This window comes from Austrofundulus limnaeus, unplaced genomic scaffold (assembly GCF_001266775.1).
Source record: "Austrofundulus limnaeus strain Quisiro unplaced genomic scaffold, Austrofundulus_limnaeus-1.0 Scaffold214, whole genome shotgun sequence".
Lineage (NCBI taxonomy): Eukaryota > Metazoa > Chordata > Actinopteri > Cyprinodontiformes > Rivulidae > Austrofundulus > Austrofundulus limnaeus.
The window spans coordinates 467,471-483,205 of record NW_013952616.1 but is presented as its reverse complement, the minus strand read 5'-3'; the positions used below and the strand labels follow the sequence as shown (position 1 = coordinate 483,205).

Genomic DNA, 15,735 nt, shown 5'->3' with positions numbered 1-15,735 from the left:
GAGCTACATTGTAATTTATTTTTTAATATAATATAAATCAATGTTTTTAACTCTTAATTGTTAAAAAAAAATAATGTTTGTTTTACATTTATGAGGTTCTATTCCTAAATAGGGATGGGAATTGAAAAAAGGAAACATCTGGGTATTCAAGAGGATAAAACTGGGGGGGCCAGAAAATTCTCAAGGGGGGCCATGGCCCCCCCTGCCCCTCCTCCCCTGCTGGTGCCCTTGCATACCTAACCTTAACCCCATACCAGTAGTCCTAAATACAGTATAACCTCCAACCCAAACATGGAGTTCCACCACATTAGGGCCATTCTTCAGTTCCCATAAGGACTACTGGTCTTGCCAAGTTAGGCGTGTATATCAAAAACAGTCCTAACAAGGTAACAAATACAAACTCACACACAAGTGAAAGTGAAAGTAAAGACAAAAACAAATGCAACATRCAGATCAGCTTTTCAAAATCCTACATATCTGTCTTGTTCCACACGAAAAGACAAAAGACTTCACAAAAAATTGCTATAAGGCCCTAAAAACAACATCCCAGTGACTCAGCAGGWGAATAATTTCACAATTTSAGTGAAAAATTACCCTTTAATATGACAAAAGAGAGACAGTGGGACTCAGTTTGTCTGGGCAGGCAGCTTCAGCTGTGTCACACGACGCACAATTCACTGCGACATGTTCAATGCCCCCTCAAACACACACTCACGCACACAAACGTACACGCACACACTGAGGCGTCCCATTCAATCTGTCACATTAACTTGCCCATGAACTCACTGTGAATGCTGCTGAGGCTGCTGCTCTCCAGCTCAAAGCAAAACCCTGTGACTCTGTAGTTCACCCACCCCMCTCTYACACAGACACACAAACACACACACACACCTCCACGCATCCTTCAGGGTCACTCCTGCAGAGTCGCTTTGTCTCTCAATTTGTGTTGTTTCTTCATAAACTGCAGATATCAGTTGAATGTAAAAAATGATGTCATCCTGAAATCCTAAATATTGAACATTTAGCATTTTTCCCTACATTTTAAAAATGTATTTATTTGTTTTTTTGTGACACTGAAGTGTCATTTTTGACAAAACATCTGCTCATTTTGCAGCCCGTCCACTGTACTCTGCCCACCCTGCAGCTTCCCCTTCTTGATAAAGTGATTACAGCACTGCAGAGTTGTAACTTTTGGCTTGTGTTTCGAGGAATACTCCCCAGGTGCTCCAAGCACTTGGCTGCTTTTTATTTGTTCTTTCTTTGATTTCCTTCCACACATCAAGTTATTTTTAGGTTTGYATTGAACAAAACCTGCACAACAGAAAAACGAAGTTAGTGAATGTCCTTTATGCAAGGACGGTTTTCGGTTTGAAATAATATTTTTTTTAAAATGCCCCTGATCTTTTATAGACAAACCAAAATTAGCTTAACTCTGTTTTCATGATTTTGCATTTTCTTTTGTGATTTTATTAAAATTAGGAGATAATGCAACTAGGGCATRAATGTTTCATCTGTCAATAAGAAAATCTTAATGGGATCATACAGTTCTGGTAAAGTTACAAGCTTTCAGACCTGCTGCACAGAGCTTTAAATAATCAAAACTTGGAAAAATAGTTTAAGTCTGACCAGACCGATGAGCTAATTGCTCTGACCAGCTGTTAGCTTATCAGCCTGGTCCAAGATTACATGAGGATTTTTGTAGAGTGTTTTTATTGGACAAAGAATGTTGAATATGGAGTTTTTTTAAATAAATGTTAATATATTTCCTCATTATAACTCAGTTACAGCTGAAATAATGTTCCCTTGGTCCTTAAGAATAGAAAGCTTTTTGTTATTGTTCTGATAAATAGTTCAYAGGCTGCCAATACAAACAAACCTGGATACAGTTATTGTTTACCTGTGTGATAAACTCAATTAGCTTTTAGCGTTGTTAGGGTAAGCAGTAAAATCATTTGATTAAAGTCTTTAAGTTGAACTCATTTATCCCTCTTTGGCCCTCCAAAAGGACATTAACAAAAGCAAACTAATTAAAAAGACAGGATGACATTTGCATCTGGTGTGGAAAAAAAAGGAAAACAAGAGCWGCCTGCAACATATTGAGTGACTAACACGGAACCCATGGCATTTTTTCTGAAATGTCAAATGTTTGTTTAACATGTCTCATCTTTTTTTATTCCCTACATGTTTTTAATCTGGGTCCATAATCTGCATCCTGARTTTGTGAATTCTCCTGCACTCTCTCATCACTGCCATATTTTTTACAAGCTCTCCATTTTTGTTTTTAACGCATCTTTTTTATTTTTGCACCTCCTGCTCCTCCTCTCTCAAAAAAGATGACACTGCCTGGCCAAGCCACCCGTTGTTAGTCCGACACATGTTGCCGTCCCCGACTCTTGTGGTGCCAGGGGGAGGGGCTTGATGGAACTTAAAATAAGAGGGAGAAGCGTTGCGGAAAGGCATGGCAGCGGGCTGACCGGAGAAAGAAGCTGCCCGCTGGCGTTATTATAGTCACGTGACAGGGAGCCACGTGGTGGAACACGAGCGGGGGTGGGACAAGTGTGTCTGTGTTGTGTGTGTGTGTGTGTGTGTGTGTGTGTGTGTGTGCATGACATCCCATGTAGCCTTCAGGGGAACATGAGTGCAGCAAGGACCAAAGCAGAGAAAAGGTTGTATTGGCAGTGTGTCTTTTGTGCGCTGTGACAACACAAGCCTCCACCATCTTCTTTAAATATTCAGAGCGATGCGCTCAACCATGTTGGAAATCTCAAAAGGAACAGATGTTTATACATGACATATTTGAAGGTTTCTGCTTATAGTTCGGAGAGAAGCATATGAGCAGCTATAATCTTATCTGCTGTAGATAGCACTTTGGATTGACAAACTAACTACTAATCTGAGCTGTGCCAAGAACAAATAATAATTWTTCAACAACTACAATTGGAGCTAACAAGGCTTAAAAACAAATCTGCACAGTTTTCTTTGAATTTTTTAAAATTAAGACCACTTTCCTCTGGATTGGCAGACTGGGGTGGTGGTCCCCTTATTTAAAAAAGTGGGACCGCAGAGTGTGCTCCAACTATAGGGGGATCACACTTCTAAGCCTCCCTGGTAAGGTCTATTCAGGGGTCCTGGAGAGGAGGGTCCGTTGAATAGTTGAATCTCGGATTCAGGAAGAGCAGTGTGGTTTTCGTCCTGGTTGTGGAACAGCGGACCAGCTCTACACCCTCACAGGGTCATGGAGGGTGCATGGGAGTTCGCCCAACCAGTCTACATGTGTTTTGTGGACATGGAGAAGTCGTTGATCGTATCCCTCGGGGAGTCCTGTGGGGGGTACTCTGGGAGTATGGTGTACCAGGCCCATTGATATGGGCTGTTAGGTCTCTGTATGCCCCGGTGCCAGTGCGTGGTCCACATTGCCGGTAGTAAGTCGGACTCATTTCCAGTGAGAGTTGGACTCTGCCAAGGTTGCCCTTTGTCAACAATTCTGTTCATAACTTTTATGGACAGAATTTGTAGGCGCAGCCAAGGTGTTCAGGGGATCCTTGTTGGTGACCTTAGGATCACATCTCTGCTTTATGCAGACGATGAGGACCTATTGGCTTCATCATTGTGATCTCCAGTTCTCACTGGAGCGGTTCGCAGCCAAGTGTGAAGCGGCCAGGATGAGGATCAGTGCCTCYAAATCCAAGATCATGGTCTTGAGCCGGAAATGGGTAGAGTATCTCCTCCGGGTCAGGGAAGGGGTTCTGCCCCAAGTGGAAGAGTTTAAGTATCTTGGGGTCTTGTTCATGAATGAGGGAAGAAAGGAGTGGGAGATTGATATGCGGATGGGTACTGTGTCTGCAGTGATGTGGGCACTGTACAATCAATCGTGGTGAAGCGAGAGCTGGACGACTCCCTGGTGTGTTCCAGGCACTTCCCACTGGGAGGAGGAAGACCCAGGACAMGCTGGAGGGTCTATGTTTCTCATCTGGCCTGGRAAGGCATTGGAATTCGCCCAGAGGAGCTGRCCCAAGTGGCTGGGGAGAGGGAAGCCTAGGTTTTTCTGCTTAGGCTGCTGCCCCCGTGACCCGATCCCGGATAAGCGGAAGAAAACGGATGAACGGACGAATGAAAAATTAGCAAAATGTAAGTACAGTGTGTTAAATAACAATAAAACATAGTAATGTTTTAACACTTTATTTTACACTTGATGTCTCATAGTTAGCAACTTCTTTATTTCCAACTTCTACCCATCTGCTGATTTTTTTTATAAAAACATAACCATTTGAACACCTTTTCTCGCTTAGTGACTTTCCTCAAAGTTTTAATATCGAGTCATTAACAGTATATTAATAAGTCATTGTCATAACAAAGGAAAAGTCTTACAACTAATAAAAATAAGAATTTAGTTTTAATMTAACATATACAACTGGCAACTAATGTCAACACTATAACAGGTCTTTGATTTTCTAATTTTTATATGTTGCATTTTTAAAAAGCTCAATGAGTTTTTAGCTTTTTTGTGGTTTTTAAGTGAGTAAAGGAGCAGAAATTACTCTTTTGGTTGTAAAAGGAAACGTAAAAGGAGAATGTGCATGCAAATGAACGCCTACAGTACAGAAAAAAGTCCACAATGTGGGTTTAATGAAACAATCTAAAAGAGATTAGAAATGAATAAAGGTACAATCGCAGGGCTTGTTGTGAGCAGTCTGCATGGACGTGGGAAGCAGACAGCATCATGTCAGAGTAACGCCGCAAACATATGACAAGCAGCTGAAGATCAAACAAATGCTGCCACAACTCTGGCGCGCTGTGAATCACGTCCACAAACTCGAGAGCCAACTCATGCTGAGTCACAGATAATATTGGAAGCACATGACAGATACAAGCGCTCGTGCGGCTGCGAGGAACATTAGCGACGAGCAAATGAACACAGAGAAGCGCTGAGCAGCTAAGGAGCCAGATATCTCCCTCAGGAAGCAGCGGAAGCCAGAACAGCTCCAAGGAGGGGGAATATTGAATTTGTGGTGCATGTATCAGATTGCTAAAGGCAACACTTGGAATTGCTGCTAACATCTGGATGGTTAAAGTGTATGATTTCATAAAACTAGAGTAAAGCATGTAATCTGCAGCATCTTACAGTTCTGCCCACATTAGGCCAAAAATATTTAATCTATCCAACTGGAGGCATTTTAAAATTAGATCAATGTGTAAAATCCCAATCAGAGCTATTTTCTGTAAGTTTCACAACCATCAAATTAAAAACTTTAAAGATGATTCAATAAACACTATTATTTAGTTGAATTTTCAAAGGATTTTCCCAAAATATGTCATGAACAGGACTAATTTCAATAAAATCAAGAAAGCTTTGCCACAAACTATTAGTCTATGTCGGTTAGCAAAATATTTCATGAACAACTTGATGGTTTTAACAAAACTTTCAGGAATTATTCATATTATATTTCAGAAAGTAATCAAAGGATGATAATCTACGACTGTTTAACTTTTAGAGTCAAGCCAACTGAAAATGGCCACCACAGCTAATCCTTATTAGCCAATTCAAAAACAGGTACAAATCGATCAGTTTTACAGATACTGAGCCACAATATGATCTGAGAGTAGATGAGAGTCACCCCTAGCAGATACTCTGAGTGTGACGTCTTGCAATATTGCGCAAAACTGTGCACAACTATAWCTGCAGGTTTGACCAAAACAACTGCAACTTTGTCATTTCTAAACATCAGATCATCTCAGTTAAAACTGTATTTCCCTTCAGGAAATACTAGGTCTTTAATTTAACATAATCAACTGTGGCGTCGCTCCAGGACTTACGAGAAGCTGTTACAAATTGAGCCTTTCATATTTGCTTTAATGACACTGTTTGTTTTTGAAGGCTCAGGTAAGAATTAGTTCAGCTCTTGAGTGCGACTGCACTGTGCATCAACAAACAGAACATCAGCCAGTAAGTCACAAAAAAGATTAAAGCATTATTTCAAAGATGTAGCGGTTACACAGAGCAGTTTACCTGGATAACGCTGAACAAAACTTTGATGCTAAGCATGATTTAGCTGCACTTAAGAGTAGCTAAAAAATACTTGCAGCTGTCAAACGCGCTCGGCAGAGCTGGCTTAACAGTTCATTCATGTTTCARGCTTTGTTCAGTTCTCTACAATACCTGTCAAGAACTGAGGACCACCTAATCCTATCAAGCTGCAAAAAAAAAAAAGAGAAAAAAATTCTGATATTTCAAAGGATACAATTTTTCACCACCTGGTGAGTTTTCTGGAAATTTTRACGACTTTTCTTACATTTAATAATTTGCCTATCTTTGTTTCAAAATGAAATACTTGACATTCAAAGAGTGGAAGAGATTGCGGATGATGGACAACATAAAAACTGGAGAAGGAAGTTTGAGCCTTGCAGTTAAAACATTAACATCAAGTTAATGCCTTCCCTAAACCTTTGTGTATAGAGGACACAGCTGCCGAAGGCAACGGGATGCAAGTTATTGATTAATGAATTAATCTAAAGTTGATTGATCTTATCGATCGACTAACGATTAATTGATAGGCGGCCATTTTCCTAAAAACCTGACATTTGTCTTCAATCAAGGGTCTTTCTGTGACATGAAGGGCTAWTTTTTTCCACACCACATTAAAAAATTACAGGATTATATTTTATAAAATGTATAGTGCCAGCTGTATTAAACACTGACTGAATAAACAGAAAATCGTAGATTTCTCACACATTACTACACTTGGACATATTTACAAAATGTAACAACAGAGGAATTATTAGGTTGCTAATTGAAAAAAGGAAAGAAAAAAAGTAAAACATTTGATCCACCCTGAATAGAGAAATGTAAAACTAACATTTAAACACAGAGTAACATTTTAATCTAAAGATTTACTCAAAAACAAACTGTGAACATGACCTGAGAGGGGTGAGATAAAAATGAGTACTGGAACTGTTTGTTTACATTCCCTGCTGTGGTTCAAGCTGCTGCGTGATTGGACTCCAGTTACTGCTCATTTGTTCACTGGCTGGGTTACGTCACACAGATTAGATTAGCTTCACGTTAATTATATGTAGTGAATAACTTTTTTGYTTTGTTTTGTTTTGTTATTTCACGCGGAGTTAAACTCTACAAAAAGAAGCTAACGTTAGCTAAAGCTAGCTTACCGTGCTCGCTGTCGTCCTGCTCTCGTCTTTAGCCTCATACTGCTGGATGGTCCAGTACAGCCTTCGGTACTTTTMCTTCGAGTTTGGTGTAGTCCATTATTATTGTTTTTTTTCGCAAATACAACTGAACAAGATTTGCRTGTTTAATTACGGAGGTGGCYGGCTCTCTGCTCAGCTCAACAGGGTCGGGTTTAACGGAACGCCAGGCTGAAAGAGCAGCGCCGCCATCTACTGGATGAAAGCAAAACTACACYGAAATAAGGTTTAAACGCATGTTTTCAATTAATCGAATGGAAGAAWTTTTAATCTAATAAATCATTATTCRACAATTAATCGTAAGTCGATTAATTGTTTGCATCCCAAGAAACCTAAAAATATTTGGAAAAAGCTTTCAGATGCTGTAAGTCTGTACTTGAGTTTCCTTGGGGTGGGTAAAAGTATAATAAAGTTTAAAATGTCTAAAAGGTTACCAGTAAATATAAAAAAATTAACATAAAATAGCTTAGCAGGATTATCTGCCAGCACTAGAACTGTTTTTATCATGCAGACTTGGTTTCTTTTAATAGCTGTTACAATTTTAGCAACCTGATTTGCCTTAATAATAAAGAAAGTTATWTCATACCTCTACTCCTTGTAGATTTATGTTACACAAATGTTACATAAATGTCCCGCTTGTTCATGTATTCTGTCTTGCCTGAYGTCCACTTCTCCAGGCTCTCTTCCACCCTCTCTCTAACTCTCAATACAGATCACAACATTGTCCATTAAATACTCCTGTTGGAATGTGTCCAAAAAGAACATCCATCAATACATTTTTTTACCCACTTCTTCCTTTCCAGGTCAGGAGGGGGTCACTGGAGCCCATTTCCTCCTCTGGACGGTACATAGGATCTACTTAACTTTTTGTTTTTTACCTGGAGTATTGCGATGCATTAGGACAAATATCCTAAACACGTGGATCAATCCGTAAATTCCCATCTTACTGAAGTATAAGTCATGATCATTCAGACAGAGGTCCTTTGAAAAAAATCCCGTATAGGTCGCATATAAGGAAAATAAAATCTAATTTAGGTCACATTTGCCCGCAGTGTGAACCTTGCCTTGGAGACTACCATTCACACTCTTACCTATAGGGCCAACTTAGTTACCAATTAGCCTGACATGCACACTTGAGTTGCGGAAGGTAACCGATCACCCAAAGAAATCTTACACATGAATGAAGAGAACATGCAAACTCTACCAATAAAACTCTCTGGTCAGGATTTGATCTGGCAACCTTCTGGCTGAGAGGCAGCAGCTCTACCAATGGAGCCACTGTTGGAATCAAACTGACAACCTCTCAACTGAAGGGCATTAACACTACCTTCCTGAACCACAGTTACTCACCTTAGTAAGAAAAAGTAAGAAAAAGATAACACCACAAGCTTGCACAGTAAAAAAATAGCTGTTTTATTATTTTTAACAACAACAAACTTGCCAATGGACAAAAATTATTAATCCATTTCCCCTATTATAAACATGTTATATTAAAAACAGATACTGTCAAAATCKATTTGGTTGACTAACCATTGGAAAGTATGATAGGTTCAACATTTATAACAGTTGGCACAGTCTATTTGCTGGAATTTATTTGATGCTTTAAAAGCCTGGAGGAAACTGTTTTTTTATTGTTTTGAAAGATTGAATGTTGTACACATTTCTTATTTATGTTGCCAGTACATAAATGTATTTGATAAACCAGTGAAAGTGTTTATTTTCCTTTACTTCACAGTTTCCATTTCAATTACACAAATGTGTTGATGTGCTTGTAGCCACCTTACTCTTTAATATTGTGTATAGATAAAATGCGCACAGTGTCCCAAGCAAATTTGCTATTTTTGAGAAAGCTAAGGTGTTAAAATCGATGAAGTTTGATTTGACTGCTTCAATAAGCCACAACCCCTCTGTTTATGATTTTCTGCTGCACAGTATAAGTAATGCTGAGCAAATCATAAATAACAGGGTCCTTCACATAAATTTGTTGGCTCTACTCATTGAGTGCCAGCCAGTATATTATAAATTTCCCAAAACAACTCCAATTTTTTCCCCCTCCCGTTTTCGTCAGGGGCAAATATTTCTTTGAAATTGCTGCCCGTCGGGAGGTGTTTTTAGCCACGCGCTCGAGCTGATGCTGCAAATTACATATGACAGAAGCAATTTGGGGGGATATTTTCTCACACACAAATTGGAGTGGGGGTTATGAATTGAATTAAGAGAGGGAATATTGAAAGTCTGATTGCTGCTCCGCCAACTCAGCAGCTTTAATTGTTAACACAATTTTGCTTTTCTCTCTCCCTCTGTCTGCCTTTTAGGGAAAGTGGGCGTATAAGTGTTTCTGTACATTTCAGACAGCTGTTCCCATCAAGTTAAATCTCTCAGGGAATATATTGTATTTGCTGTGAAGACGTTGCTACTGTACCTCCTATACAATTTATGCAACAGTAAATATTTCATTAAAGTATCTCCTACCTCTTTGAGGCAGCCCATGAAATTGTTGCTAACTGGGGATCCTGGCAGGTCTGCAGTGCTGGGGCTCCCACCCACATAGAAGAAATCGTCCGAGCCCAACATGGTGTAGTCCTCCTGAGTGTAGCCGGTGGTGGTGAGGATCCCATCGACGGAGATCGTCACCTGTCGGGGTGTAACACATAGCCAAAGCCAAGCCATTACACTCTTGGATTTGTTCCTTTGCTGTGTACAAAAAACAAACTTCCCTCCTTGGTCTGCATTCGAAATGAGCTTTAAGAACTGGTTTTAGATTCCTTCTTTATTGGACCGTTTGTCTTTTGGTACCTTGGGGTCTTTTGGACCAGACAGCGTTTAGATTTTGTTAATGGATTTTTTTTAGCCAAAGGATTCACAGGACAGGTAAAGAAAATATGGCAGAGGCATATTTTCTTTATCTTTGATGGTGGGTAAGAGAATGGATCCTAGGTTTGATTCAGAAACTTCAGGTTGGGGGGAGGGTTAGTACAATATTCAAACCAAGGACAAATTGATTCCACTTGTCTTAGGTTTCGGGATTTATTCGGTTACTGCAGACACACACAATACATGTCTGTGAACGCACCCACACCCACACACACACACACGCACTCAGGCATCTTCACTCGCAAATTCCCACACCGACTGTCTCACACTCGCTGCTCTCTTCTGAAGATCTACATCTGTATATCCACGCGCATGCAAAACAAAGGGGAGGCTTTTATTTGACACCACATCAATGTGCAAACAAAGGGTGTTACTCTTATAAGGCAAATTAAAGACACTGAACTGAACATGTAAGGGTGGTTTAATGGTGGCATACGGACTTGGAACATGCAGACGTGAAGCTCATGCAAGACCAGAGCTCATACCCGAACATGCTCACAGAATGGCAAACGCTGATCTCTGATCAGGTTTTGCTCTAGTGTCATGGTTGTACTGTCGGTGTCACTGGACCAGACCAAGAATCCCAGATCAGTTTGCTTTATTCTTTGAAATGTTACACGTATGGGCCCAGGGGTTATCAAAACACAGAAACACAACTCTCACCAGCATGCTACCAAAAAACACACACAGGGAAGGCAAAGTGAGTGACAGGTGGAAAGGTGAGTGAATGAATTAGAGTGTTAGTGGTTATTATTGGTGGCAGGGCTGAGGTTATATGAGTTTGGTTGATGACAGGTCAATGAGGTGTGGGCATGCCATGCGCCATAGTGAGTTGGAAACAACTGTCAGAGCTCCCGCAATAATTAAAGTTAAGGGTTGCCTTTTTATTTTATTTTTTTTGGTTGTTTTGGTGGCGTCTCTTTTTAGGGCTCGGTGTCGAGGTCACCAGCTTGGAGATTGTGGTAAGCTTCTGTCAGTTCTTGACGACAGTCCTCACAAAAAATGGGGACTTTTAGTGTGAAAAAAAAAGTAAAATAAAAAAGTAAGTTGCCCTGACAAAGGCAAAGAAGTCAAATTTTATTATTATTGTTATACTTGTTGGATATCTGCGGTTATGTGGAGGAAACAAAGAGATAAAAGAAAAAAGTAAAAGCCAAAGTGAAAAGAACAGGATGGGGGATTGGTGGGGTAAAGAAGGGAGGTTGTTGGCAGGTCAGGGAAGAAAATTGAGAAGAAGCGAAGAAAGAATTGCCTGGTAATACAAACCCATCTCCTCATTTTTTGATAAGAGTGTCTAGGATGGAACTCAAAGAGAACGAATAAAAGAAGAGAGGGGGAGGGGACACACGGCAAACCCAAAAAAAAGACAATAAGAATGATATCTACCAGACAATGTAGTTTGTTTACCATAGCGTGTCCAATGCCTGATTGCTTTCCAGAAAAAGGGGAAGAAAGGAAATCAACAGAATAGTGAACAAAAAAGGTTGTTAATAAGGATGGACAGAAAACGAAAACCAAAAGCAATGATGAAGAATTAGGATGTTAGTTAGTACATTAGTTGGTTAGATATTGGTTAGTAGTAAATAAAAAATGACTATCATGGATGATTTAGTGTCATGGTGAATAAACACTACATGATTTGTCAGAGATTAGCAGTAGGAAATAAATGCCATCATGCTATCCATATGGGGTCCCAAGGGTATTGTCAAATGTTAAAAGAATGTCATTAACACAATATAATTATTTTTTCTGAGTATAAAATCATAGATAAAAATATTCCACCAACATCTTATTGCTATTTAGCTCACTGTTCTTACATTTTGCAAATTTTTACTAAATTCATCCATCCATTATCTATACTCACTTCCTCTTTTCAGATTGAAAAACAACCATTCACTCTCTCAACTTGGGACAATTTAGAGTTACCAATAAATCTAACATTCACATTTTTTAGTCTGTGGGAGGAAGCTGGCGTATCGGGGGAAAACCCACACATGAACAGAGAGTACATGCAAACTATACCCAGAAAGGTCCCTGGGTCGGGATTCAGTCCGGCAACCTTCTTGCTGAGAGGCATCAGCTCTACCAACTGAGCCACCGTTGTTGTCAGAAGCTAAAAAAAACTCTGTAAAATGAAACTAGCATTTTTTAAACTAGGATTTTACACTTAAATTGAGCTAAATAATTAAAATGTGTTAGTGACATTTTTTACCATTTTATTTGATGCTTGGCACCACATACTGTACATCCAAGGCACATTATTTTTAGAGTCCTTCAAGAAAATGACCTMTTCAGAAGTCTCGTCAGATATGGGACTTCCAGATCAATTTTTTGCWTAGGACTGCTTGAATTCCAACAAAAACTGCAGCATTTTTCCACCTTTACTCTTAAAGTGTTCCTTTCAGAGACAAAAAAAAAAATGACAAAGGAAAAAAAAAGGAGAGAGAGATCTGTACAGAACAAAGCCAACATGAAGTTCTCAGCTTTTAGCCTAAAACCAACCACCTGTGTGTTTTACTGCTGAGAATATCTGAGAGAACTAACCTGTGGGACAAAAACCTACTGCCAAAGAGCGTCAGAAAAACGGCACTTACTTGTTGTTCTGCTCTGACAGCAGCACTAAACACTGTTGCACCTGACAAACTAAAGGTCAGCCGAGACAATGAACAACTCCGCGTTCTATAGCTAACATTACCTTCATGCACCACTTGGTCTTTTATAGTTATTTACTACCCTTCTACAGCCTCATATAGATGCTACAAAATCATACCCGCTTCACTGAGCTGTAAAATACAAGCTAATTTTAAAGAAGAAAATATGGAACCAAGGCGTTAATGGATGGCTCAAAGGCAAACACTCGCCGAGCGACTTTAAAGTAAAAGCTGTGGAGACAGTAACAGCACTCTGTAGCAGTGTCAGCCTAGAAAAGCAAAACAACAGAGTCAGACAACTTTGGACTAAACACTCCATTCACTTCTTTTCAATATGCCAAAAATAGGATAGAAAATACCTGGCAGAATAGAAATATAGAAATTGTTAACATTCACCTGCTGCAGACCTCTGTTAACAGCTTATGAAGCAGTATAGTATGAGATAAATAAAACAATGACAATAAATCAAAGAGGAGTTTGTGTCACTGTGAAAACAACTAAAAATAGTCTCAATAATGTTTCCAAACTGTAGTGATGGAATGACAACCAAGAAGAAAGGTGACTTTCTTAATGCCCTCTCAAAAGCTCTTCGTGGAAACGAATCTATAGGACAGAAAAAGCAAAAGTCTCCAAACTCCATCCATCACTGTTACCCCCGATTACCTGTCTCAGGTTGCGTGTCACTTTGATGTCGTGCCAGGCGTTGTCATTGAATTTTCCATTGACTGGCTCCACGATGGCCTCAAAGGCCCCAGAACCCAGATTGATGACGAGGGAAACGGCCCCGTCTTTCAGAGCCAGGTTGACATAGTCTGCGGATTTCCCCGTGTGCAGGAGGAGGCCGTTGCGTTGCCACGTCTTGAAGGACAGCGTGATCTCGTCGCTGCTGCTCTGAATGGGGTTCTGGGACAGGTCGTAGCAGAAGTACTCCGAACCACGGAAGGTAGCCACGTTCTCTTCCCTCGCTGAAATGACAAGACAAAAAAATAAATAAATGTTTCCATTTATAACCTCAGATAACCACAAGTAGATAGTCAATCTGTTTTATTGGAAGTTCTTCATATCGCCAACTAAAGCAGTCTGAAAGCAGCCTCAGAAAACATAAGAACTGGTTTATATCGAGGACATGGGATGATCAAGCCAGCAGACACAAAAACACACAAAACACTGCTCAATGTAATTACAGCTTCAATACACTCATCATTCAGATGAGATCATAAAATCCTATCTGTATGACCGTGGGTTTGGGTTTCACAGACAGCCTTGGGACAGACAGACTGCTTTTGATGGAACACTATTCCTTGCTAATGGCACGCATAAATCAAACATTGTCTGATTTTACAGTTTTACATCACTCTGTGACTTCCTGAGCCTGTTTTTAAAAGCTTTTTATTGTCTATCCTAATAAAAAGTAAGCTGAAACTCAGGGATATATGTAAAAATAAAGTTGCTGGGTTGACGAAAAGCGGAGGAAGAGTGGGTCAGAGGAGTACGGTTTCTGTGTGATAAGCGATGAAATAAATGACAGRTTTTTATGATGCCCTGTATGCTGATTAGTTTAGTTTGGGTGGATCTATTTTAGACAAGGACACCGTGTTCAGTGCTTTAAAAAATTTCAACCATTGCAAGATGATCTGATAAACTAATGTGCCAGTTGACGCCCCTCACATTGGAGGATGATCTTGCTAGAACAAAAAACATTAACCAGAACACAGATGGTCTTTGCAGGAACTTAGTGAGACCTTCATCGTGAAAATAATGTTGTAAAGACTAATACCATGGCAGTTGCACCAAGCTAGCGTGGCACGATCTTCTGGTGCACTGGTTCTAAAAATTGGGGGCAGGCCCATATTGTGGCTTGTGAAAAACCAGTTGGGATACTTGAAAAGACTGCCTGTACCACATTTTGCCCTAACTGTTACAATAAGATATGAGGAATAATACAATGGTTTATGAAGCTCTTTGTTAAATGGCTTGTTAGCTGTGTTTGTACAGTCCAACCAACAATGGTCAAAGTCATGAGTATCTGTGACTTTTTATTATGGGTTGAAAGTTTAAAAAATTGGGAATCTCTGTTCTAAAACATCGCTGCATGTGTCTAAAAAGAGACCTGTGCCAAGATCAAGTGAAGGATATGTTGTGCACACTTACAATAAGTTTTTTAAAACCTCTTCAGGTTCTGCAAAATGCCTATCGAAATGCCCATAAGCAGGTTTCCACTGCAGGAATGTTTTACGCTGAATTTTTAGGAAAGGCTTTTTTTTTGTCCCTGTTATTTCTACTGCAAGAATCAGGGCCAAAACAAAATGACCAAGACAGAAATGTTGAAATTTTAAGTAAGTACACTGAAAAAAAAATAACTTGTAAGATGTACTTGAAAAAAATCCTCTAACAAATTTGCACCAACGTTTGTTAAGTAAATTTAAATGCTACAAATTCATGTAATACTTACTCATCCTTATCAAGTAAAAGTTATTAAAATATAGTTAAGCATTTATGAATAAATCAGGTAAATTTTACTTAATTTGTTCAATTAACTTGATCAAATTAAGTAAAATTTACCTGATTCATTCACAAATCTTTAACTATATTCTTAATAACTTTTACTAGATAACGATGAGTAAATATTTCAAGAATTTGTAGCATTTAAATTTACTTAATAAACATTAGTGCAAATTGTTACGAAGATTTTTTTCAAGTAAATCTTACAAGTTCTTTGTAACAGTGCACATGTGTCAAGCACAATATTGTAGCATGACACCTCACAACTACAGAGAGAGTAAGTGTAGCTCATGTTGTTGTTGTTGTTGTTGTTGTTGTTGTTGTTGTTGTTGTTGTTTTCACCACCAGGTGGCAGTTTTGAAGAACCTTTATTGGATTCTTCCTCATGAACAACACAAAGTGAAACTCACAGGTCTTATTAATGACTAGGCCTACCACTCTCACTTATGGTTACTTCTGCTGAACGGTTAAACACAAGTTAACAAATAATGAACACACAATTTAGAGT

The 15,735-nt window shown here is 39.3% G+C and overlaps 1 protein-coding gene across 1 annotated transcript in view; it reads right to left on the bottom strand.

Moving 5' to 3' along the window:
- The window catches only part of LOC106525132 (neurexin-3b), a gene marked incomplete in the record, with an annotated part of 484,453 nt that overhangs the window by 332,380 nt on the left and 136,338 nt on the right, over window positions 1-15,735 (bottom strand). Inside the window, 3 exon segments of the mRNA XM_014019257.1 lie at window positions 9,673-9,834; window positions 11,482-11,505; window positions 13,389-13,690. Of these exon segments, the coding sequence (XP_013874711.1) occupies window positions 9,673-9,834; window positions 11,482-11,505; window positions 13,389-13,690 (488 nt within the window).